Genomic DNA, 27,235 nt, shown 5'->3' with positions numbered 1-27,235 from the left:
ATAATGCACACCTTCTGTATTTTCACAAGGAATTTTTGTAAGTATATTCAACAACTGCTTTGATCAGGATTTTTAAAAATGTGATAGGAAGAAATATTTTTTTAGACTTTTCAAACATGCTCAAGTACGGACAGAATAGTGCACTGACTCGTATGTATCCAGCACCTGCCTAAATAACCCCAAGTCATACTCCCCACACCCACTTCAGCTGTCCTGTGGCCCATCCTTCCCACTCTCAGTATCTGATAGCAATCACATCGTTTCTTCTACAGATGCTTCAGTATCCATCCCCAAAAGACACAGAGTACCCATCGTTTGGCTGTTTTGTTTTAATGGAAGTACATTTGGTTTGCAGTGTTGTGTTAGTTTCAGGTATACAGCAAAGCTAGACATATATATATATATATCTATTCTTTCTCAGATTCCTTTCCCTTATTACAAATATTGAGCATAGTTCGCTATGCTGTATGGTAGGTCCTTGTTGATTATTTTATATATAGCAGTGTGTATATGTTAGTTCCAAACTTATAGTGTCTCTCTCCCCCTGCCTTTTTCCTTTGGTAACCAGAAGTTTGCTTTCTGTCTGTGAGTCTGTTTCTGTTTTGTATGTCAGTTCATTTGTATCGTATTTTTTTTTTTAACAAACTCTGCATCTTAATTAGAACCTTAATACTATCACACGTCTCAAAACATATCAACAGAACTTCCTTGATGGCATGAAGCAGGCCCAGTTAGTGGAAGAAATTGTTTTTAAAATAGTTTTATCTGTAGAATGTTCACAATTAAGAGATTGTGCTACCAACGTTTTCTGTAAATTAATTGTAACACAAAATGAATATTCCTGTAGAAACCATAGTAAAAGTAGTGGTTAGCACCCGGTAGGCCTCCAGAAATCTGTGGAACCAGGCAGTTTTGTGTATTTCTCTTTGAATATCTTACCGCGGGGAGAATTGATAGACAGTTCATCTTTTCTTATGAGAGATCTCGATATAAGATACACATTTTCTCTTTCTTGCTGGTGTTGTCCCATGCGATTCCTTCTCCCCATGTCCACCTCCTCACTCTCCTTCCCTTCACCCCTATCTCTTAGGCCCCCTAGAAGCAAAAGGAAGGAACTTTCCCCAGCATGACTGATTATCTTTACTGGAAAAAAGGAAGGATGCTGCTTTCTTGGGGGCAGCAAGCCATTTAGGGAAGCTACGTTATATGTAGTTGAATATTTTAAAGGTATTTTAGTGAACAGACTGCAGGATGATCCTGTTAACACTGGAGCAAACTAGAAAAATGTCATATATGGTTCAGTAGAAACTTATTTAAAGACCAAATTCATGCACTGAATTTGGAATCATGATTCCAAATGAATTTGAATTTGGAATTCATGAATTTCAAATTCATGAACATGAATTTGAATCATGATCTTGCAGGATCCTAGCACTGCTTGATTTATTTTAAAGAAATCTTATCTCCAAATCATACTTCTCTGCAAGCACCTTTATGGTCCACTCACATCAGATAAGCAGAGAGAAGGGTTTTTTTTTTTCAGTGGAGGACCTGGAGGTCTGGCGTGGGCACTATGGAGATAAAGTTCCCAAGAGGTTGTGAGCCTCCTAACATTCCCCTTGCTCAGAAACCCAGTCCTGCCTGCATGTCATGGGTGAGCCTCCAGGATGAGGCTGGGGGAAGTTACCACAGGAGTTTCCCACCCCTGGGGCTGTCGTTTCTCTGAACGATCGCTTCATCAATCCATTTAGCCACAGTGGGGATACTGGGAGTAGGGGTGGAAATCGTACCCCTAATCGTGCTGCAGAAGTAGGTTCATGCCACATGCAAAAGCCACAGAGTTTGCTGTGTGTGTTGGCATTACTCATTGCCCTGCCACCTACCACTTATCCCGGAAACTGCATTTTCAATTTTGCCCCGTCTGCTGTCTGTAATTTTCACCCACCAGAAACTCACAAAGCTTCTCTCTCCTAAGTTCCTCTTGATTAGAAATCATGTTTTGGTGATTCTAGTTATTTGTACTTTCAAAAAGATATAAAATGTCATTTAAAAAAAACCTGAACACGTGACGTGTTCACTGGAGAGCGTCAGAACATGTGTGAGCAAACATATGTGCAGTCACACACATGCAGGGGCGCACGGAACCCCTAGGACAGAAGCAAGGTTCTGCTTGTCACTGTTAACCGGAGAAACTTGAAAACTGAAACCTAGGTTAGAGGACTTTCCTTCTTTTATCTCCTTCCTTCTCTTTTACTACTTAAACATACAAACAAAAAAGAGATTTGCAGTGGCTTATCCAGTGATTTCTGGAGAAGGCAATGGCAACCCACTCCAGTACTCTTGCCTGGAAAATCCCATGGATGGAGGAGCATGATAGGCTACAGTCCATGGGGTCGCAAAGAGTCGGACACAACTGAGTGACTTCACTATCCAGTGGTTACCTTCTCTGTGGTTGAGGAGGGGTCCCTTGACAGAGTTGTATTTCTGAGAATTGTAATGTGACAGTTACTGTGTTCATTTGTAGTCACACATTCAGCAATGTGCTTTGACTGAACAGGAGGGCAGAAGAAGGGCTTCTTAGGTCCTGGAAATTTGTGGTGTGTCTGTGCCCATTTGGAGTGGTGTATGTCTGAGACAGCAGTGGCAGAAATAAAGCTAGCTGAAGTGAAAGTGAAAGTTACTCAGTCATGTCTAACTCTTTGTGACCCCATGGACTATACAGCCCATGGAATTGTCTAGGCCAGAATACTGGAGTGGGTAGCCTTCCCTTCTCCAGGGGATCTTCCCAACCCACTAGATGAAACCCTGCTCTAAAATAGCATAGTCAAACAGATAACTAGTGGGAAGCTGCCGTATAGCACAGGGATCTCAGCTTGGTGCTCTGTGATGACCTAGATGGGTGGGATGGCGTGGGTGTGGCAGGGAGATTCAAGAGGGAGGTGATAGCTGTATACATTTAGCTTATTCACATTATGATCCAGCAGAAATTAACACAGCATTGTAAAGCAGTTATTCTTTAATTTAAAAAAAAGTGATGGCTGTGACAGGATATTATGCAGTCAGATCCAAGGAAGGCCTCCTCCCTGCTTAGCTGACTCTTCATTCATGTCTGACTCTGTGACCCTGTGGACTGCAGCCTGCCAGTCTCCTCCTTCCAGGAATTCTCCAGGCAAGAATACTGGAGTGGGTTGTCATTTCCTTCTCCTGGGGATCTTCCTGACCCAGGGATCGAGCCCAAGTCTCCTGCATCTCCTGCAGTGTCAGGCGGGTTCTTTACCACTGCACCACCTGGGAAGCATTCATTCATGCATTCATGCACAAGTCATCAGGCACCTGTCACATGCCAGGTGCTTCGGGGGAGGTGGGTGTGTCTTTCCCAGTTGGTGACCTTTATCCTGAGTGATGAGAAAGGGAGAAAGAAGAGGGTAGGGCTGGGCACCAGCATTAGGGGAAGGTATTAAATTAATTTTGTTTCTTAACCAGAAAAAAATTTAGCACTGGATGAATCAGGTGGGTGGAGGAGTTGTTTCTAAATCAGAACAAATACTAAGGCAGAGCCTTCATTTAATTGAGAGCTGATTGATTGCCTACTTCATTTTTATACCAGTTTTTTTTCTTTGGTTGTTAAGTTTTCTAAGTCTTTGATTTATTTATCTAAGACTTTTTTATATAGGTCACTATAGAGTATTGAGAGGAGTTCCCTGTGCTATACAGTAGGTCCTTATTAGTTATCCATTGTGTATATAGTAGGGCATACATGTCAGTCCCAATCTCCAATTTATCCCTCCCGCCTTTACCTCCTGGTAACCATAAGATTGTTTTCTATATCTGTAACTCTTTTTCTGTTCTGTAAATAAGTTCATTTGTACCATTTTTTTCAGTTCCATGTGTAAGCAATATCATACCATATTTGTCCTTCTCTGTCTGACTTAACTTCATTCAGTATGACAGTCTCTGAGTTCATTTATGTTTCTGTAAATGGCATTATTTTGTTCTTTTTTTTATAGCAGAGTAATATTCATTGTAGGGCTTCCTAGGTGGCTCAAGTGGTAAAGAAGACTAAGAGTAAATGGCTTGAGGGTTAGTTGCTCAGTCGTGTCCGACTCTTTGCAACCCCATTGACATGAAGACTCTTGAGAGTCCCTTGTACTGCAAGGAAATCCAACCAGTCCATTCCAGAGGAGATCAGTCCTGGGTGTTCATTGGAAGGACTGATGCTAAAGCTGAAACTGCAATACTTTGGCTACCTCATGCGATGAGTTGACTCACTGGAAAAGACTCTGATGCTGGGAAAGGTTGGGGGCGGGAGGAGAAGGGGACGACAGAGAATGAGAAGGCTGGATGGCATCACCGACTCTGTGGACATGAGTTTGAGTGAACTCCGGGAGTTGGTGATATACAGGGAGGCCTGGCGTGCTGTGATTCATGGGGTTGCGGAGAGTCGGACACGACTGAGCGACTGAACTGACTGACTGACTGACTGTAGCCTCTCCAGACTCCTCCATCCATGGAATTTTCCAGGCAAGAATACTGGAGTAGGTTGTCATTCCCTTCTTCAGTGGGTCTTCCCTACTTAGGGATTGAACCTGGGTCTCCCAGATTACAGGCAGATTCTTTATCGTCTGACCCATTGTGGAAGCCCAAGCAGTAAAGAATCTGCCTGCCAGTGCAGGCAATGCAGTAAATGTGGGTTTGATCCCTGGGTCAGGAAGAGCCTCTGGAGGACGAAATGGCAACTCACTCTAGTATTCTTGCCTGCAAAATCTTATGACATAGGAGCCTGCAGGCTACAGCCCACGGGATCTTGAAGAGCTGGACACAGCTGAGTGACTGAGCATGCAATATTCTATTGCATATATGTACCACATCTTCTTTATGCATTCCTCTGTCAATGAGCATTTAGACTGCTTTCATGGCCTGTGAAAGTGAAAAAAAAAAAGTGAAAGTGTTAGTTGCTCAGTCGTGTCTGATTCTTTGTGACCCCATGGACTGTAGCTTGCCAGGCTCCTCTGTCCATGGAATTGTCCAGGCAAGAATATTGGAGTGGGTAGCCATTCTCTTCTCCAGGGGATCTTCCTGACTCAGGGATTGAACCTGGGTCTCCTGCATTGCAGGTGAATTCTTTACCGTCTGAGCCACTGTAAATTGTGCTGCAATTAACATTGGGATGCATGCATCTTTTCAAATTATGGTTTCCTTTGGGTAGATGTGAAGAGAGGGATTACTGGATCCTGTGGTGACTGTGTTTAGTTTTTAAAAGAACCTCCATACTGTTCTCCATAGTGGCTGTACTAATATACATGCCCACCAACAGTGTAGGAGGGTTCCCTTTTCTCTTCATCCTCTCTAGCATTTATTATTTGTAGATTTTTTTAATGACCATTCTGACTGTGTGAGGTGATATCTCACTGTAGTTTTGATTTGCATTGAGCATCTTTTCATTTCCTTTTTTGGCTACCCGTATGTTGGTGATGGACAGGGAGGCCTGGCGTGCTGTGATTCATGGGGTCGCGGAGAGTCGGACACGACTGAGCGACTGAACTGAACTGAACTGAACTGATGTCTTCCTTGGAGGAATGTCTATTTAGATCTTCCACCATTTTTTGATTGGGTGTTTTTTTTTTTTTTTTAAATAGCTTCTTTTTCTGTGAACCATGTTTAAAGTCTTCACTGAATTTGTTAATATAATTTCCATTGTTTTAGTTTTTTAACCTCAAGGCATGTGGGATATTAGCTCCCCGACTGGGGGTCCATCCCACCCCCTCTGCACTGAAAGGTAAGGTCTGAAGTGCTGGACCTTCAAGGGAAGTCCCAAGGTTGTTTGTTATTGAGCTGCATGAGCTATTTGAAGTCTATGATTGAGAACAGGAAATTATTAGCAAAGATTTTCTTAGTTTCTAAATGTTCCCAGATTTCAAGGTCTCTGAAGGCAGGGGCCATTTTTTTTTTCTTTCCGCTTTGTTGAGGTTATAATTGATATATAGTAAACTGCATGTTATAATTGATATATAGTATACCGCGTGATAGGCTACCCACTCCAGTATTCTTGGGCTTCCCTGGTGGCTCAGCTGATAAAGAATCCGCCTGCAATGGGGGAGACCTGGGTTCTATCCCTGGGTTGAGAAAGATCCCCTGGAGAAAGGAATGGCTATCCACTCCAGTATTCTGCCCTGGAGAATTCCACGGACTGTATAGTCCATGGGGTTGCAAAGAGCTGGACATGACTGAGTGACTTTCACTTTCAAACTACATGTATTATTTGAGGAGTCTTGACATATGTATATATCTGTGAAACCATTACTACAATAAAATAATGAACATATCCATTACCCCTCAAATTTTCCTCATGCTCTTTTTGTAATTCGTACTCCCATCTTTCTATCTCACTGTCCCTAGGTAATCACTCAGCTGATTTTTGGCATTATAGATTAGTTTGCATATATGAGAATTTTGAAATAAACTCAGATAGCATTTACTCTTTAAAAAGCCAGCTTCTTTCACCTAGCGTATTATTTTGAAATACATCCATTTTATTGTATCAATGTTGCATTTCTTTTTATTGCTGTAAACTATTTCGTTGTTTATCCAGTCACCTGTTGATGGTCATTTAGGTTGTTTCCAGTTTTCAGCTAATACAAATAAAGCTGCTGGGGAGAAATTTTAGCAGATGTATGGGAGTAAGAGAGCTTTGTTAGTCTGAGGGTGGCAGAATAATCATAATTTAGTATAGAAGGTGACTCTATGGACTTCTGTTTCAATTAGTAGTTCTAAAAACTGAAAAATTTATGTATAATAAACACTGGTTGATGGTACTTTCACTTACACTCCTTTGGCCAGAGATGGGCAGAATGTCTTACCCAAATGCATGGAGATAGGAAAATACAGTCTAGCTGGGCACCCAGGAAGAAGGGGAAAACATGGCAGTCGAGATCGCTGGCATCATCTCTGCTCTCTGGGTCTCATAGTCTTTGGATTGAATTGATTAATTCTGGAATTCATTGAATTTGGATGTCTGTCATATGAAATTTATCAAGAGATCTGTATATGTTGATTTCTATATAATTCATTCCAGTTTTTACTAACTTTAAGAATTAAAGTAAATTACTTGTAGATTTACTTGCAAATACTTGTGTTAGTAGGTTTTGCTTTTAACTATGATAAAACATAACTGGTATTAGTTTTAAAAAGTGCCTTTTGGTTGTAAAAGGGTATTAGGAAAAGGGTGCCAGAAGTGTAGAAACATCGTTAAGAGGAAATGGTTACTTGGGGGGAATAAAAACTTTAACTTTGAATACAGTGAAAAACAATCTCCAGAAACCTTATAATCATCTCTATCAGCACAATATTACTTGAAGATATTGACTATGCCAAAGCCTTTGACTGTGTGGATCACAATAAACTGTGGAACATTCTGAAAGACATGGGAATCCCAGACCACCTGACCTGCCTCTTGAGAAACCTGTATGCAGGTCAGGAAGCAACAGTCAGAACTGTACATGGAACAACAGACTGGTTCCAAATAGGAAAAGGAGTACGTCAAGGCTGTATATTGTCACCTTGCTTATTTAACTAATATGCAGAGTACGTCACGAGGAACGCTGGGCTGGAAGAAGCACAAGCTGGAATCAAGATTGCTGGGAGAAATATCAATAACCTCAGATATGCAGATGACACCACCCTTATGGCAGAAAGTGAAGAGGAACTCAAAAGCCTCTTGATGAAAGTGAAAGAGGAGAGTGAAAAGGTTGGCTTGAAGCTCAACATTCAGAAAACTAAGATCATGGCATCTGGTCCCGTCACTTCATGGGAAATAGATGGAAAAACAGTGGAAACAGTGTCAGACTTTATTTTTTTGGGCTCCAGAATCACTGCAGATGCTGATTGCAGCCATGAAATTAAAAGACGCTTACTCCTTGGAAGGAAAGTTATGACCAACCTTGATACTATATTAAAAAGCAGAGACATTACTTTGCCAACAAAGGTCCATCTAATCAAGGCTATGGTTTTTCCCGTGGTCATGTACGGATGTGAGAGTTGGACTGTGAAGAAAGCTGATCGCCGAAGAATTGATGCTTTTGAACTGTGGTGTTGGAGAAGACTCTTGAGAGTCCCTTGTACCGCAAGGAGATCCAACCAGTCCATTCTAAAGGAGATCAATCCTGGGTGTTCATTGGAAGGACTGATGCTAAAGCTGAAACTGCAATACTTTGGCCACCTCATGCGACGAGTTGACTCACTGGAAAAGACTCTGATGCTGGGAAAGGTTGGGGACGGGAGGAGAAGGGGATGACAGAGAATGAGATGGCTGGATGGCATCACCGACTCTGTGGACATGAGTTTGAGTGAACTCTGGGAGTTGGTGATGGATAGGGAGGCCTGGCGTGCTGTGATTTGTGGGGTCGCAAAGAGTCGGACATGACTGAGCGACTGAACTGAACTGAACTGAGGTGATTTTGGAAATGAAATTTTTTAGTTTTCAGATTCCTTATAATTTATCCTGTTTTTGTTCTGCATGTTATGTTAGAAACCATAATCTTCGTAAATGAGCCATGCTTATGTATGTAACTACTGGCTTCTTAATGTAAAAGTATTCTTTTCATTTGTTTGATTAAAGTCAATTTGTCGATTGTAAGGCCCTTATGTCAGTTATTATTATGAGCTGATTATGAGGGAGGAAAAAAATATTAAGATGCCAAGTTTTTGGTTTAGTTTTCTTCTAGTTTTTCACTGGAATTTAGTACTCAGTAAAGCGGGGATGTTTCATCATAGAAATTACCAAGTTGGAAATGACTTTATATTTTATTTATTCTGCTTCTCCTGATACTGGAAAGGCCTGCATCAAAATTATTCCCAGTATCCACACGCACACAGTAATAACCATCCTGGGGTTTCCCTTTTTCTTAGGATTAATGTGTCCTGTTACTCTTGAGGCCCATTCTTTCAGCTCTGTTCTGAGTTGAAAGGGAAAACAACCTTCATGTATGAAATAGGCCTTTTTACTCATTTGAAATTTTTAGTAGAATACATCATTTTATTTCCTTCCTTTTCAAGAGTTGACTGAAAACTCTACGACCCTCTGAACTTTCACTGCCAACTTGATTATTCCTTTCCTTAACCTTAGCAAATGGCTAGTTGTAAATTCCATAAGGGCAAGAAATTCGGTGCTTTTAACATCTCTGTCATGGTTCTTTGGTATCTCTGTGCCTGGTGGTAGAAGGAAACCAAAATCAGTCTTTAATTGATGTGACTGAATGAAGAAATGGTCATGATAGAATACAGTGAGTGTCACTAGTAAGCTTTGACGCTGCCCGTGTGCTGAGGACTGTGGGATTGAAGAGCTTCACTTATATATTATTATATAACGTATCTTTTGTTTGTATTCTCTGGAAGGTCCTTTGTCGTTAAACATGCCGTGTCAACAGCCATCTTTGGTCTGTTTTAATTGTTGTGTCCTTTGGAGAAAACAGAAGCTGACTGAACACTAAACAATTTAACTGGACCAGATGGAGTCCTAACGAAAGCGTGGCAGTGTGTGTGCAACTCACTAGTTTGAGTTGTGCTTTTAAGGTGTGCTGTGTGTGTGTTCAGTCACTCAGTTGTGTCTGACTCTGCGACCTCATGGACTATAGCCCACCAGGCCTCTCTGTCCATAGAGTTTTGATTCCATGGTTTGGGGAGAGAGATTCAGTTCCAGCAAATAGCCCAGCCCTCACATTCAGGTAAGCTGTTAGTTTGAATCCTATTTACTGTCCAGTTTTGTTTGCATTTAATTGGTGAACTTGCTTTGATCTTATACCTATTAAGAGTTATAAACATGAGAAATTTCCACTGAGTTAGTTTGTACTCAGTTAAGTGATATCAAGTTACTAAAGAGTATGTGGCACTTGAGAATTCACGATTGGAATTAGAGTTAAGGTCCTGGTTTGTTGTATGACTTCTGCCCAGTTAATTATACGCTGTCAGCTGTTGATTTCTTCATCGGGATAGTGTGGTGACAGCTCTCATATTGCTGTGAGGATTCATTGAGTTGCCATTAAAGGTGCACATACTGCCTGGCTCAGAGTAATTGTTACATTTTTACATGAGATGATTTTATTTTCTTAAAATAAGTGTTCACAAATACTCAGGCTTTAGAGACCAGGAGTTAGGTAAAAGCTTCTGTGATTTTGAAAGATGTGGTTTCAGTTCTGGCTCAGCCACTCATTACCTCTCAGCTACTCAGTTTCCTAACAACTTCCCAGGGTTGTTGTGAAGATGAATTAATAGTAGATGCTGCCATTTAGAGAGTGACTTCCCTGTACCAGCCACTGTACTGAGCACCTTTGTACCTTATCTTTTTTCCTGCTTAGAGCTTAGTGAAATGAGCAGTGAAATTATCCTTTATCCTTAGTGAAATTATCCTGTACCTTCAGAGGAACCCAGAGAAGGCAGAATGTGGCTGGACTCAGGATCTGCCTGCCTCCAAAGTTCATGCCCCCGACCTGAGGTCCCTGCAGTGCACAGGTGATTCATCCAGTAGTTTTCTTCTGTGGCAGGCAGCTGAGAATAGCCACATTAGGAATAAAAGTTGTGATATAGGGGGAAAGGGAGGAACCATTAACAATATCGGAGGGAAACTCTTATTGCGCATAGTAAGTCTTAGGAGAGGGGTTTAGAAAGGAGGACCTGAGGGTGTTTTGCAGATAAACCTGGGGCCAGCTCTGGATGTTTGTATACAATCATAAAAATTTAGTTTAACTTAGAGTTGTTATTGCTATTTTAAAAAATATTTTAACTCTAGAAATTAAAGGAAAATAGTGTATCTTTTAAGACTTTCCCAGGGGCAGGTTCTCTTTCATTTAATTCCCAGTTCTACTGTTCTATTGATGTGTTGTTGGTTTTTTTTAAATTTTATTTTTTGATGTGTTGTTTTACACAAGTCATATTTCATCTGTCTCTCTAGTTTCCCTATTTAAACAATGGACAAAATGACCATTAGTTACCTATTCCTAATTTGGTCTCAAATAATCATTTTGGTGTCCTTTCCTACACTTCCCCTGAACCACTTTGAACTTCAGCCACAATGAATTTCTGTTCTCTAAATCAGTGCTTTGTTGGTTTTTTCGCCTGAGTTCTCTTCTCCACTTTCTCTAAAAGAAAACTCGTACTTATCTTTTAAAAATCAAATCAAAATGTCAGTTCCTCCCTGAAACTTCCCTGGATTTTCCCGGCTCATTCCATAGCATACCATGACATGTGACCTCATCTTTATTTGATTGTGAATCATTCCCCTCTTCCCCTTCCACCTACCATATTATTGTGAGCTTCTCTCAAGGGGACTCTCAACCCGCTTCCGTAATGTTGAGGCTGCAGTGCACAGCACTGTGCTTGGTGTCTGATCAATGTTTGCTGGCAGGATAGGTAAAGTAATGGATGACCAACTTAAGTGTGAACCTTTATCTGTAAATTTCATAGCGAAGGATTTGAATTAATAAACCCAAATGTTAGTATAGTACAATAGATTATATATCGTGGGATGTGTATTTGGGGGGCATAAGCCAGCCTACCCCCAATTTTTCTGTATAGATTAACTGGCATCTGTCAGCCGCTTTTAGTCACAGAGGCAGGTGGTAAGTGGAGATGGGCGTCTCAGAAACTGATGATGGTCTGCTGCTCAAGAGCTAAGAGAACTGGCAGGTGATAAATGACCCCAGAGCAGTGTCTGAAAAAACTCCATGATGGATCAACAGGGATTTTCTCCAGGGTTGGGGGATTAAAGGTCATTTGATTTTCTTTGTGCTATTAATAATTTCTAAGGTTTCTACAGTGAACACATGTGACTTATTAGTAGGATCGCAGTTTCTTCTGCCCACTAACTGGCATAAGCCCAGGAACAGGGTAGGTGGCCTTGTCTAACTAGACCTCTTGGCACTGTGCACCAGGTTCTTTACAAGCTGGCCCCTGCTCACCTGCCTCATGTACCCTGGGCTTCAGCCACACTTTTTTTCCTACTTATTTATTTTATATAGCAAACACTCACAGATATCATATTACAGATCACTCTTTAAAGCATTTTGGAAATGCTAACTCATTTAACTCTCATAACTATCTAATAATCTCTATGAAGTGGGTACTATTATTGTTCCCATTTTATAGTTGAGGCAACTGAGGTCATTCTGGAATGTGTTTTTCATCCCGTGTGCTGTGATTTTCATTCCCTTCCTACCAAAATTATCAGAATTTCTTTTCTGAAATTAAGCCTTGGTTCCCCAGTGTTCTCTCAGCATCTTTTTTATATCCAGTACTTACTGTGTATTGCTGTGTTACCATGTATGTCTCTCCCACAGGTGAACTTGGGCAAGTTACTTAATTTTTGTTTCCTTCTTCTGTAAGATGTGTCTATTAACTGTTAACTCACAGAAATGGCACAATATTTGGATTGTATGTTCAGGAAATGGGCTTTCTCTCTCTGGACTTGGTGTGTTCCTTAACACAGTGGCTGGCACGGAGCAGGTGTTGTTCTGTGAGAAACTGAGTGGAAGAGACAGAAGGAAAACCAGAGTGACCTAAAGTCAGAGCCTCTGCAGGAGAGAGTAGCAGCACCCGCTTAATGCCTCATAAAGGCTTGACCGGAAGATAGCGGAGTGAAGGCCATTGGGTTTGGTCATGAGTGGTGGTTTTGAGAACAACTTTAGCAGCTGTGGTGAGAAGGGAGGCAGGCAGATTGCACGTGGTTAAGGAGGAGTGGGTGGGAAGGAAATGAAGGCTGAAGGTGTAATATCTATCTTTCAGGAAGGGAAGGCCAGAAGAAGGTCCTTGGTGTGGATGGCAGAGGCCTGAAGGTGTCTATAGCAGAGGTCCCCAACCTCCAGTCTTGGGACCGGTACCTGCTGTCAGATTGCTAACTGCTGTCTAATTGCTGGTGGCAACATTAGGTTAGAAAGAAAGTGCACAGTAAATGTAATGCACTTGAAAAATCCTGAAACCAATCCCCCACCCCCATGGTCCCTGGAAAAATTGTCTTCCACGAGATTGGCCCCTGGTGCCAAAAAGGTGGGGGACGGCTGGTCTGTAGGCAGGAGAAGCAAAGGCTTTAGAAGAGTATGGCTGTAAAGAGCTTTCCTCTGCCTGTTGGGGCGAAAGCTCAGGTCATGCTCAGAATCCACGTTGCCCCATCAGGGACTTGGCTCCATTAATTTTGTCACCTGTTTGCAGCTGGGGCATCCAAGATTGAAGCTTTAGGAGCAGTTTGCGATCCTTGGGTGATATGTTTAACCTGTCTGAGGTGCAGTTTCCTCATCTATAAAGTGAGAATTTGGTGAGCATAGAAATGAGGTCTGTTAAGGCGTGCTGTGATTCATGGGGTCGCAGAGAGTCGGACACGACTGAGCGACTGAACTGAACTGAAGTGCTAACTACTGTGTCCTTAGCTGTTGTGTCCTTTTAACGTTCTCATAGAGACAGGATGAAAGAGAAGAAAAGAAGGGTGAATCTTAGGGTGTTTTAGGCCTGCAAATGTAAGAAGTCAGAGGTGTGCTTGTAGGATGGCTTCTCTCTTCTCCATGAGGTAGTGACAGGGATGGTCCACTGGGATGAGGGGAATGGGTGGGGTTTGTAGCTCTGTAGCGTTTATGAGACTGGTGGTCTCCATGGAGGCCACCAGCTTCTCTCCACTGGAGATAGACGAGACCTGTGAAGTCCTGGCTAAGTATTGGAGGACAGGTAGGATTGAGCGACTTCACTTTCACTTTTCACTTTCATGCATTGGAGAAAGAAATGGCAACCCACTCCAGTGTTCTTGCCTGGAGAATCCCAGGGACGGGGGAGCCTGGTGGGCTGACGTCTATGGGGTCGCACAGAGTCAGACACAACTGAAGTGACTTAGCAGCAGCAGCAGCAGCAGGATTGTTTTGTGACCTGCTGCTGCCAGGCATGGAGGAGAAGAAGGTGTGGGTAGAACTGGGGACGGAAATGTCAGTAGGGGATGGGGATTCCTGTGTAGGGGTGGGTTGGGGAGAGGGAGAGAGAGATGGGGTGGAGGGAGGGAGAAGGATGGATGCACTGGTGAAATGATGGCCAGATAACAAATGGGAGCTGATAGTCTGGGAGGATGGTCTGGTCTAAGGGTGGTGGTAGTAAAACACAGAGCTGCTTATAAGGAGCAGGGTAGGGACTCGGAAGGTTGTGGCCAGAGGGGAGTTTCAAAGTATTAGATGAAGCAGTTTTGAATGACCAGGGCCAGGGCATGCCTGGGCCACCCCAGATACTATAGTGTTCTTCATTTCTCTTCTTCTATTCTTTGTCATATGACTGTACATTCTCTTCTAAAGTAATCTTAGTATTTGTGCAGCTTTTTGTATGGGATGTATCAGTTCATATTATTCAGTAAACATTTTTTATTTCTACATTGTGCTTGAAATCATTTTTAAGGAATACACTATGCCAAGTTGTCTTTGCATATGCTACTTTGTATTCTGGAGTTTTTCCCTAGGATAAATTCTCACATGTGAGATCATTATGCTCAAGGATGTTAATGGTTTGGAAGGAGAAGTCCTGGTATGTCATTAGTTACTTGCTGTAGGGAGATTTGCAGTGAACAGGGAGGGAGGGCAATAGGGAAGGAAAAAAAAAGAAAAGAAAATTCAAACATAGAACCTATGAATGGAGGCTTGACATGAGCATACATCCTCCTGACGTCCTCCTGAGTTCTGTGTGCTGGAGTGGAAGATGTCACTGGTGAGTCTGCATCTGTGACCGAGTGCATGGACTTCTGCTTGGTTTGCCTCTGATGCTTTCTTTTTTGGGGTATGAGAGTTGGCCGTCATCTAAAAGTTAAGGTGTGTGTCTGTGAGGAAGGCAGCAATCAAAGGGAGTCTCTTTCTCAGCTCTAGACCTTTCTGGAGAGGGCAAGGACAGAGCAATTTCAGCTTTGGAAATTAAAGGACTTAGTTATTTTGATTATAATCCTCATAGTGTTAGTATTTTGAATAATTTTAACAATAAAGGGAGGCACGATTTAGATAATTATTAAGGAAATTGTAATGTTTTGAATCAGTGATTTTTAAAACAAATATTGCTATTAATAACATTTTTCCTTTAACTTATGATTGAAATGGTTCTCTCTCTCTTTTTAACAGAAAAAGTACAGAAAGGGATTTATTGATGTGTCAAAAATCAAGTGTGTGGAAATAGTGAAGAATGATGATGGTGTCATTCCCTGTCAAAATAAATATCCATTTCAGGTAAGCTGGCATATTTTTTCGACAGTCAATTTCTGGGCTTTTAGTCCTGTTTATTATTTCACATTAAAGTTTCCTGTCCTTGTTTTGTTGATTGATTTCTTACAACTTTGTTGAAGTGTTAATATAATTGACCCATAAGAATCATATATATGTAAGGTGTAGATTTGATGTTTTGATATATTTCAACATTGTGAGATGATTGCTACAATCAAGCCAGTTAACATATCCGTCATTTCACATAGTTACCATTTTCTTTCCTTTCCCCCTCCCTTTTTTTCCCTCCAGTGGTGAGACACTTATCTATCTACCTTCTTAGCAAATTTCAAGCATGTAGTGTTGTTAACTGCTGTCCCCATGCTGTACGTTTGATCTCCAGAACTCATTCATCTTGCGTAACTTCAGCTTTTTACCCTTTGACCAACATCTCCCAGTGCTCCTCTTACCTGCCCCTGTCAGCCACTCTTGCTGTTTCTATGAGTGTGTTTAAGATTCCACATCTGTGATCATGCAGTGTGTATCTTTCTGTGTCTGGTTTCTTTCACTTATCATAATGCCCTCCAGGTTCATCCATGTTGAGGCAAGTGACAGGGTTTTAAAGCTGCATAATATTCCACTGTGTGTATGTATGTATGTATGAATATATATGTGTGTGTGTGTGTGTGTGTAAAACAATTGTTTTTATTCATTAATCTGTCTGTGGACATCTCCTCATGTTTACCAACTAGATGGCTCTCAGAACCCTCTCCCTTTTGGGTTTTTATAGGAACTCCATTACTTAGGCACGATTGATTACATCATTGGCCATTGATGATTGAACTCAATCACAGCTCCTCTGTCCTTCTTGGAGGTTTCTCCCTCCGAGAAGTGGGACTGAAAGTTCCAATCCTGTAATCACAGGGTTGGCTTCACTGGCAACCAGCACCCTCCCCCACCTTCTCCCGGATTGTCACCTCATTAGCATAATAAAAGATACCCCTTTTCTCAGCACAGGAAATTCCAAGGGGTTTCTAGGAACTCTGTGCCAGGAACCAGAACAGAGACCAAAATATATATTTGTTGTTATAAATCACAGTATCACATGTGTCAGCTACAAATTGGCACTTGTCATGGGCACTTGCCCATTTACCTCTACAAGGATTAACTCAGATGCTGCTGCAGCTGCTGCCCTTCAGTACCCCCTTAAAGAAGTTCAGGGTACAGAGCAGAAATGAAGCACTCTGTGTTTCAGGAAAAGCTGGCAGGACAGGTCTTCTGATAGTTATATATTTTCATTCTTGTTTCTCCTCATATCTGGAAAAGCACTAAAATCCTTCATAATGATGACTGCTTAACGAGCCTTGCAGAAACCTTCTGGAAAAATATGTGCTTGATTGCATGTACCCTCCCTTCAGCAAAAATCACATATATACTGACCATCCCCCTTGCCTCTTTGGAGCAGTTTCTCAGAGCTATCTGACGTGCTGATTCCTGAGTTGCAGTCCTCATTTCACCCTAAATAAAACTTTCAACTCTTACATTGTATCTTTTCAGGGTTGACACAGGTATGAAAATCATGGGCCGAATGAGGCAGCATACACCCCCAGAGCCCTCATAGCACTTTATCTTTACCTCTTTATTACATCTCATCTTCTGTCTTGTAATAAGGTATTTCTTAGATTCATTTCTGTATCTCATGTAGTCCCAGCAAAGTGCTAGTTCTATGAGTTAATCACCAAGTAGAATATAGAAATATTTGTTCTATGGAAGGAGATCCAACCAGTCCATCCTAAAGGAAATCAGTCCTTAATATTCATTGGAAGGACTGATGCTGAAGCTGAAACTCCAATCCTTTGGCCACCTGATGCAGAGAACTGACTCCTTGGAAAAGACCCTGATGCTGGGAAAGATTGAAGACAGGAGGAGAAGGGGACAACAGAGGATGAGATGGTTGGATGGCATCACCAACTCAATGGACATGAGTTTGAGTAAACTCCGGGAGTTGGCGATGGACAGGAAAGCCTGGTGTGCTGAGGTCCATGGCGTTGGAAAGAGTTGGACACGACTGAGTGACTGAACTGAACTGTTCTATGATGTTCCCATTGTTATTAGACCACATTTATGTGATTAAAATGAATGAGAAGGGATTGTTGACAAAAAACTAATCAGTCGATCTAAGAAAGAAGTGAGGATTTTTAAAACCTTTTTATTTTATATTGAAGTATAATTGATTAACACTGTCATGTTAGTTTCAGGTATACAGCAGAATGATTCAGTTATATATATATACACACACACGTATCTATCCTTTTTGGGGATTGACATGTACACACTGCCATGTCTGTATGTGTGTGTGTGTGTGTGTGTGTTTGGCTTTACTGTGCAGCTTGTGAGATCTTATTTCCCTGACCAGGGACTGAACCTGGGCCCTTGGCAGTGAGAGCATGGGTGAAGTCCTAACCACTGTATTGCCAGGGAAGTCCCCATACTGCTGTATTGTAACGAACAGGGACCCACTGATAGCATGGGGAACTCTGTGCAGTATTATGTAACAATCTACATGGGAAAAGAATTTGAAAAAAAAATGGAAAACTTAATTCGAGCCAGAGTTGAGGATTATAACCTGGGAGGAGCATCTCAAAAAGCTTTGAGAACTGTTCCACCGTCTAGAAGTCAAGACACAGTTAATGATACATCAGTTTTTGATACAGAGGGCTGGACATCAGGTGACGTATTATTGACAGTTTTACAGAATCCAAATCTGAGCAACATTGTAGTGGGTCATGTGACCTCTTACAAGATCAAGAAGGAATGCTATCTTTTAAGGCACTGTATTGCTCCTGCTGGGAAGATGTTGCTCTTTAGGGTTGAGCAGGTATTTCTGCTGATAGGGACGTTTGATTTTGCATTTCAGAGTTACACAATGTACAGTAGGGGAGAGAGGAAGCTGAAGAGCAGAGAAGAATTTTTTGTTTACATTTCTCTTGTCTAGCCATAAAAATATGATTTTTATGTCTCAGGATTATCTATGAAATATGGTCAGGAAGAGCCATCTATTGATGAAAGAGCTATCTGTGTTCAGTCTAGTGGCTGTTGACATAGTAAAGAGAGGTTTCTAGCCAGATATTTCTTTTCAGTCAATCAGGGTGTTTCTGCCTTGTGACTGACCATCAAGGGTAAAGTGAAGATCAGAATTCTTGGGTTAGCTTCCTATGCTTAATTTTGTTATTAATATTAAAAATATTAGGAATAAGACTGTCTAATTGCTCACCTGGAGGTAACTCTAAAGGAGGTACTGTGGTTAAAAGTTTGGAACTTAGAGTCAGGATCCTGGCTTTCTGGATGACCAGCTACATGCTGATGGGCAGGTAAATTAAGGGGCACCATTTGCAGTGTATTCTGTGTGAATGGTGCCTCCGGGAGCTATTTAGAATTGATGTCTTGGGTAGGCCTTAGTCTCCTCTTCTGCAAAATGGGAATACTAATGCCATGATGGTAGGATTGATTGAGTTAATGTCTGTAAAGCATGAAGTTTAGAGTTGGAGTAGTCAGTGCTTAATTAAACTACCTAGTGCAGTTATTTGTGGTGGCAAAAGGGAGGTGTAGGAGTGATGCTGAAAGAGTAGTCCATTCATCTATATATTATTCAGAAAAATACTTGATTGGAATAATCCCTGTTGTACCAAGTTTACTTAAGGAACTTTCCTTCCTTCCATTGCAAGAAATAATAAGATTGGCCTCTGTACATGTTTTTCCTCCTGTAAAAGCACAGTCCTTTGCAGAATCCCACTTGATGTAGACATGAAGAAATAAACTTCCTTTTGTAAGAAGGGAATCTAGTTTCTTTGGACTGAAAGCAGTTGACTTTTGCTTAAAGAACTTCAGAGTCTTTTATTGGTTCCTGTGGTACCAAGACCCACTCTAGTACTCTTGCCTGGAAAATCCTATGGACGGAGGAGCCTGATGGGCTGTAGTCCATGGGGTTGCTAAGAATCAGACATGACTGAGAGACTTCACTTTGACTTTTCACTTTTATGCATTGGAGAAGGAAATGGCAACCCACTCCAGTGTTCTTGCCTGGAGAATCCCAGGGACGGGGGAGCCTGGTGGGCTACAGTCCATGGGATCGCTAAAAGTTGGACACGACTGAGTGACTTCACTTTCACTTTTCACTTTCATGCATTGGAGAAGGAAATGGCAACCCACTCCAGTGTTCTTGCCTGGAGAATCCCAGGGACGGGGGAGCCTGGTGGGCTTCCATCTATGGGGTTGCACACAGTCGGACACGACTGAAGTGACTTGGCAGCAGCAGCAGCAGCAGCATCGTACGAAGATCCACTCTAGTACTCTTGCCTGGAAAATTCTATGGATGGAGGAGCCTGGTAGGCTGCAGTCCATGGGGTCACTAAGAGTCAGACACGACTGAGCGACTTCATTTTGACTTTTCACTTTCATGCATTGGAGAAGGAAATGGCAACCCACTCCAGTGTTCTTGCCTGGAAAATCCCAGGGACGGGGGAGCCTGGTGGACTGCTGTCTATGGGATTGCATAGAGTCGGACACGCCTGAAGCGATTTAGCAGCAGCATGGTACCAAGGGCTCTGTGCTGGGTAGGAGTGCTATTTCTCACCTGCTCCATCTTTTGTTTTATTTCAGGTTGTGCATGATGCTAACACACTTTACATTTTTGCACCTAGTGCACAAAGCAGGGACCGGTGGGTGAAGAAGTTAAAAGAAGGTAAACTCATATCATGAAATATTAATCTGTACATAATTTCAGAATATAACATTCTTATCACTAGGACAGCACTATCTTACATTTATAATCTTTTAATCTACAAACAATAAGTGCTTCTCCAAGGTCATTCTTTTCCTGTAAGTGACACACATCGAAGATAACTTCCTTTTTTTATAATCTGGTTCCTTCTAGTGGCTTATACATAGGTTTTAAGAAAAACAAGCTTTCATTTAATATATAATACATTTGGAAGTGACTAAGCACTGGGCTTTTATGATAGCAGGATTTAGTATTTTCCAAGAAATTATGTAGTCAACATTTGATGTGGAGGAATTGACTTGTACCTGAAGAATGTTAATTTGTAATTTGTCCTGCATAATCCTCATTGCTTTCTCTGAAGAACAAAATGGTGATGGGCTGACTTTTGTCTTTATCCATCACAGTGTAGCAGAGGTTGCTTTACCTTGTTAGCACAAGGGTGCCTCACCAAATAAAGGAAGCAAAAGAGAACTGTATGCATCTTCTGAATGTTTGATTTTATGTTATGAGGATTTCCTCATAATAAACAGTCCATGGGGGTCACGAAAGAGTCAGACACGACTTAGTGTCTAAACAATAGCATGAATTTGAGAAAGAGTGATCAACAGTGTTACTCAAGGAAACATTCTGTCATCTCTGCTTTATTTCACTGATCGTTTAATGTATCTTTGAATTACAGAAATAAAGAACAACAATAATATTATGATTAAATATCATCCTAAATTTTGGGCAGACGGAAGTTATCAGTGTTGCAGGCAAACTGAAAAACTAGCACCTGGATGTGAAAAATATAATCTTTTTGAAAGTAGTAAGTATTCATTTTATCCTGTAACTGTGTTGTGCTCAGGATGTACATATTATTGGTCAAGGGAGAAAGTGACATGTTTTTGATTTTGCTGTTGGTTAAATATGGCCTTCAAACTTTCAGGGTAGGTATATTTTGTAAGGGTAAGTGTGAACCTAAGGAAGGACTGTCAGCAGTTTTTCTTTCCTTTCCCCCCAAGTTTACTGAGGTATAATTAACAAAATTGCAACATCTTTAAAATTTATAGTGAGGTGATTGGATATATGTATCCATTGGAAAAGGTTCCTCTCATTGAGCTAATTAAAACCTTGTATGTTTACCTTTGTGTATGTGTGTACAAAAACATTTAAGTTCTATTTTCTTAGAAAACTTCAATTTATATTACAAAGCTATCAGCTGTAGTTGCCATGTTATATACACTAGATCCTTAGACTTTGTCTTTTTTCCTGTTTTATATTATATATGTATATATATTTATATATATACAGTTCAGTTCAGTTGCTCAGTAGTGTCAGACTCTTTGCGACTTCGTGGACTGCAGCATGCGAGGCGTATCTGTTTATCACCTACTCCTGGAGCTTGCTCAAACTCATGTCCATCCAGTTGGTGATGCCATCCAACCAACCCCTAATCTGTTGTCCCCTTCTCCTGCCTTCAGTCTTTCCCAGCATCAGGATCTTTTCCAATGAGTCAGTTCTTCGCATCAGGTGGCCAAAGTATAGGAGCTTTAGCTTCAGCAGAGGTCCTTCCAATGAATATTCAGGACTAATTTCCTTTAGGATGGACTGGTTGGATCGTCTTGCAATCCAAGGGACTCTCGGGAGTCTTCTCTAACACCACAGTGCAAAAGCATCAATTCTTCAGTGCTCAGCTTTCTTTAGAGTCCAACTCTCACATCCGTACATGACTAATGCAAAAACCATAGCTTTGACTAGATGGACCTTTGTTGGCAAAGTAATGTCTCTGCTTTTTAATATTCTGTCAAGGTTGGTCATAGCTTTTCTTCAAAGGAGCAAGTGTCTTTTAATTTCATGGCTGCAATCACCATCTGCAGTGACTTTGGAGCCCAGAAAAATAAAGTCAGCCACTGTTTCCACTGTTTCCCCATCTATTTGCCATGAAATGATGGGACCAGGTGCCATGATTTTAGTTTTTTGAATGTTGATTTTTAAGCCGGCTTTTTCACTCTCCTCTTTCACTTTCATCAAGAGGCTCTTTAGTTCCTCTTTGCTTTTTGCCATAAGGGTGGTGTCGTCTGTATATCTGAGGTTATTGATATTTCTCCCTGCAGTCTTGATTCCAGCTTGTCCTTCATCCAGCCCAGCATTTCACATGATGTACTCAGCATTTAAGTTAAACAAGCAGGGTGACAATATACAGCCTTGACGTACTTCTTCCCCAATTTGGAACCAGTCCATTGTTCCATGTCCACTTCTAACTGTTACTTCTTGACCTGCATACAGATTTCTCAGGAGGCAGGTCAGGTGTTCTGGTATTCCCGTCTCTTTCAGAATTTTCCAGTTTGTTGTGATCCACACAGTCAAAGGCTTTGACATAGTCAACAATGCAGATGTTTTTCTGGAACTCTCTTGCTCTTTCTATGATCCAAAGGATGTTGGCAATTTTATCTCTGGTTCTTCTGCCTTTTCTAAATCCAGCTTGGAGAATTTTGAGCATTACTTTGCTAGTGTGTGAGATAAGTGCAATTGTGTGGTAGTTTGAACATTCTTTGGCATTGCCTTTCTTTGGAATTGGATTGAAAACTGACCTTTTCCAGTCCTGTGGCCACTGCTGAGTTTTCCAAATTTGCTGGCATATTGAATACAAGATTTTAACAGCATCATATTTTAGGATTTGAAATAGCTCAACTGGAATTTTATCACCTCCACTAGCTTTGTTCATAGTGATGCTTCCTGAGGCTCACTTGACTTTGCACTCCAGGATGTCTGGATCTAGGTGAGTGATGACACCATCATGGTTATCTGGGTTATGACGATCTATTTTGTATAGTTCTTCTGTGTGTTTTTGCCACCTCTTCTTAATATCTTCTGTTTCTGTTAGGTCCGTACCGTTTCTGTCCTTTATTGTGGCCATCTTTGCATGAAATGTTCCTTTGGTATCTCTAATTTTCTTGAGAGATCTCTAATCTTTCCCATTCTCTTGTTTTCTTCTATTTCTTTGCATTTATCACTCAGGAAGACTTTCTTATCTCTGCTTGCTATTCTTTGGGACTCTGTATTCAGATGGGTGTATCTTTCCTTTTCTCCTTTGCCTTTCGCCTCTCTTCTTTTCTCAGCTATTTGTAAGGCCTCCTCAGACAACCATTTTGCCTTTTCGCTTGGGGATGATCTTGATCACTGCCTCCTGTACAATGTCATGAACCTCCATCCATAGTTCTTCAGGCACTCTGCCTATCAGATCTAATCCCTTGAGTCTATTTGTCACTTCCACTGTATAATTGTAAGGGATTTGATTTAGGTCACACCTGAATGGTCTAGTGGTTTTCCCTACTTTCTTCAATTTAAGTCTGAATTTGGCAATAAGGAGTTCATGATCTGAGCCACAGTCAGTTCCTGGTCTTGATTTTGCTGACTGTATACAGCTTCTCCATCTTTGGCTGCAAAGAATATAATCAATCTGATTTCAGTATTGACCATCTGGTGCTATCCATGTGTAGAGTCATCTTTTGTGTTCTTGGAAGAGGGTGTTTGCCATGACCGGTGTGTTCTCTTGGCAAACCTCTGTTAGCCTTTGTCCTGCTTCATTTTGTACTCTAAGACCAAATTTGCCTATTACTCCAGGTGTTTCTTGACTTCCTACTTTTGCATTCCAGACGCCTATAATGAAAAGGACATCTTTTTTGGGGGTGTTAGTTCTAGATATATATATGTGTGTGTGTGTGCGTGCGTGCGTGCTTAGTTGCTCAATTGTGTTCGACTCTTGCGACCCCATAGACTGTAGCTTGCCAGGCTCTTCTGTCCATTGGATTCTCAAGGCAAGAATACTGGAGTAGGTTGCCATTTCCTTCTCCAGGGTTATATATATAAATTGAGTAATAATTAACATACCTTATTCATCGAATAACTGTAAACTTGTATTCTTTTACCAACATCTCTATTTTCCCCACCCTGCATCCCCTGGCAACCATTATTCTCTTCTCTATGAGTTTATTTTTTTTTAAGATTCCCCATATAAATTACAGCATGTGGTATTTGTCCTTTTCTGTCTGGCTTCTGTCACAAATGAAAGAATTTCCTTCTTTTTCTAAGGCTGAATATTCCATTGTGTATGTATGTACATATATGAACACACATTACATTTTCTGTATCCAGTCCTCTGTTGGTGAATGCTCAGGTTGTTTCTGTTCCTGGCTGTTGTAAAATAAGCTGCTGTGACCGTGGGAGTACAGATTGTCTCCTCGAGGTATTGATTTCCTTTCATTCATGTATACACCCAGAAGTGAGATTGCTGATCATCTGGTAGTTCTAGTTTTAAGTTTTTTGAGGAACTTCTATGTTATTTTCCACAGTGGCTACATCATTTACATTCCCACTAACAGTGGACAAGAGTTCCCTTTTCTCTACATCCTTATCAGCATTTGTTATCACATGTGGGTTTTATAATTGTTATCCTAGTATGTATGAGTTGGTATCTTATTTCTGGTTTTAATTTGCATTTTCCTAATGATTAGTTATCCTGAGCACCTTTTACGGTACCTCTTGGCTGTCTGCATGTCTTCTTTAAAAAAAAAAGTGTTTAGGTCCTTTGTCCACTTTTAATTGAGTTATTATTTAACTATTGAGTTGTATGAGTTCCTTGTATATTTTGGATACTAACCCCTTCTCAGATATGTGGGTTGCAAATATTTTCTCCCCTTCTGTTGGTTGCCTTTTCATTTTGTTGATGGTTTTCCTTTGCTGAGCAGAAGCTTTTTGGTTCTGATGTAATCGCATTTGCTTACAATGAATAACACATGGCCTCAATCCCTATGGCATTTACAGTCCGTTCAAGAAATCTGTTCTAAAATAGTATTGCAATCAGCCTGCACCAGAATGAGAGTCAGAGTGGACTTCTTCTTATGTTTACTTTTCCTTAAAACTGTCGATCGTTGTTAGATGGCATTTTAACTTATCTTGTTGTTGTATTTTTAGGTATAAGAAAAGCACTACCTCCAACACCAGCGCCAGAAGTAAAGAAAGTAAGGTGGTCTTTAACTTTTGGAAGTGATGAAAGTAATAGTCGCTCAGTCATGTCTAACTTTTTGTGACCCATGGACTGTAGCCTGCTAGGCTCCACTATCCATGGGATTTTCCAGGCAAGAACACTGAAGTCAGTAGCTATGCCCTTCCCCAGGGGATCTTTCTGACCCAGGGATCGAACCCAGGTCTCCCACATTGCAGGCAGATTCTTTCCTGTCTGAGCCACCAGGGAAGCCCCTAACTTTTTTAAGCGTGTGTTTACCAAGTGTGTTTTTGTTTAGTCCTGTGATGTTGCCTCCTGCATGAATCATATCAGAAATGGATAGATTATGGCTTAACTTGATTTTTTTTGGTGTCAAATAATATTTATTTAAATGTATCAGAAATTATTACTGGGGGCCCTATTATCATCTGGCATTCTGCCTATATTTTGGCTTTGAATATTATTCAAGCAGTGTGGGACTTTAGAGGAATATTCCAGTCTTGAGACCACAGTATTATGACAAAGGAATAATTCTAGTGATTTAATGATATACCTATGAATAGTGGAGTATGGTAGAAAACACATATACTTTGGACTTGGGAGGGACGCGATCCAGCAGGAATCTGATGTGAGTGACTTTAAGCCATTGTTTCCTTAGTTATAAAATGGAAATTATATACTCTTATGGAGTTAGTACTAAGAATAAATGAGAATGCAAATGAACTTATTTACAAAACAAAAACAGACTCACAGAGGAAGGAAACTTAGGGTTACCTAAGGGGAAGGGCCAAAGTATTGGAGTTTCAGTTTTAGCATCAGTCCTTCCAATGAACACCCAGTACTTTGGCCACCTAATGCGAAGAGTTGACTCACTGGAAAAGACTCTGATGCTGGGAGGGATTGGGGGCAGGAGGAGAAGGGGACGACAGAGAATGAGATGGCTGGATGGCATCACCGACTCGATGGACATGAGTTTGAGTGAACTCCAGGAGTTGGTGATGGACAGGGAGGCCTGGCGTGCTGTGATTCATGGGGTCGCAAAGAGTCAGACATGACTGAGCGACTGAACTGAACTGAAGGGGAAAGGCGGGGTATGCGGGTAAATTAGGAGTTTGAGATTAGCAGATAGGAACTATTATATATAAAGTAGATAAACAACAAGGTCCTACTGTATAGCATAGGGAGCTGTATTCAGTATCCTGTAATAAACCATAATGAAAACAATCTGAAAAAGAGTATGTACTGAATCACTTCGCTGTATACCAGAAACAAATGCAACATTGCAAGTTAACTATGTGCTGTGCTGTGCTTAGTTGCTTAGTCGTGTCCAACTCTTTGCGACCCCATGAACTGTAGCCCACCAGGCTTCTCTGTCCGTGGGGATTCACCAGACAAGAATACTGGGGTGGGTAGCCTATCCCTTCTCCAGGGGAACTTCCTGACCCAGGAGTCAAACTGAGGTCTTCTGCATTGCAGGCGAATTCTTTACCAGCTTAGTTACCAGGGAAGCCCAACTATATATTTCAATTTAAAATTACAAAAAAAGAAAAAAGAATAAATGAGAAGTATGCCAGCTATGTGCTTAGAGTGTACCTTGCACATAGTAGGCATGAAGAAGTACAGATTGCTTTAAGTGGGAGACCTGACGAAAGTAGGTCTTTTTCCCATTGTAGGCCATTAAATGGTGGATCTGCTTTTAGTCGTCATTTCTACTTGCATTCTACCCTTGCCTCTCCCTGGTAAGCTAATCCTGACACCAAGAAGACTCCTTTTGATATTTAAAGACAGTTTTTGCTTTTGTCCTGTATTCTGAAACCCGAGAGGCCCAGTAGCATCAATACCCTCAAACTCATGGGCGGAGAGTCACCAGCTTGTTTTAGGCAGAGTTTACTCTGTGGCAGTATGTGCAGTGCTTAGTGTTTTACTGCACACCCAGTTTCACATGAACTTTCTCATGTTATTTCCATTTCTTAGCGAAGGCCTCCTCCACCAATTCCGCCTGAAGAAGAAAATGGTGAAGAAATAGTTGTAGCCATGTACGATTTCCAAGCGACAGAAGCACATGATCTCAGACTAGAGAGAGGCCAGGAGTATATCATATTGGAGAAGAATGATGTTCATTGGTGGAAAGCAAGAGATAAATACGGGTAGGTATTCCCTCCCTATGGATGATACACAGTGGGTGGCTGGGAGTTAAATACTGAGCAAGAAGATGATAGTCTGTAACTGTTATGTAGTGAGACCAATTCAGCAGCCATAAATGAAAATATACAT

At 41.2% G+C, this 27,235-nt stretch overlaps 1 protein-coding gene across 6 annotated transcripts in view; it reads left to right on the top strand.

The window, feature by feature from the left end:
• TEC (tec protein tyrosine kinase) overlaps window positions 1-27,235 on the top strand; it is a 146,813-nt gene that overhangs the window by 86,016 nt on the left and 33,562 nt on the right. For all 6 annotated transcript variants that reach the window (XM_088836326.1, XM_055434686.2, XM_055434682.2 and 3 more), the window contains 5 exons: window positions 15,117-15,221; window positions 19,854-19,935; window positions 20,654-20,782; window positions 24,931-24,977; window positions 26,936-27,108. In XM_088836326.1, the coding sequence (XP_088692452.1) occupies window positions 15,117-15,221; window positions 19,854-19,935; window positions 20,654-20,782; window positions 24,931-24,977; window positions 26,936-27,108 (536 nt within the window). The remainder of the gene's footprint in view (window positions 1-15,116; window positions 15,222-19,853; window positions 19,936-20,653; window positions 20,783-24,930; window positions 24,978-26,935; window positions 27,109-27,235) is intronic.

This window comes from Moschus berezovskii, chromosome 5 (assembly GCF_049115385.1).
Source record: "Moschus berezovskii isolate FMDL1 chromosome 5, NW_MosBer_1.0, whole genome shotgun sequence".
Lineage (NCBI taxonomy): Eukaryota > Metazoa > Chordata > Mammalia > Artiodactyla > Moschidae > Moschus > Moschus berezovskii.
Note: the sequence above shows the minus strand (reverse complement) of the source record. Positions and strands in the feature narration are given on the sequence as shown.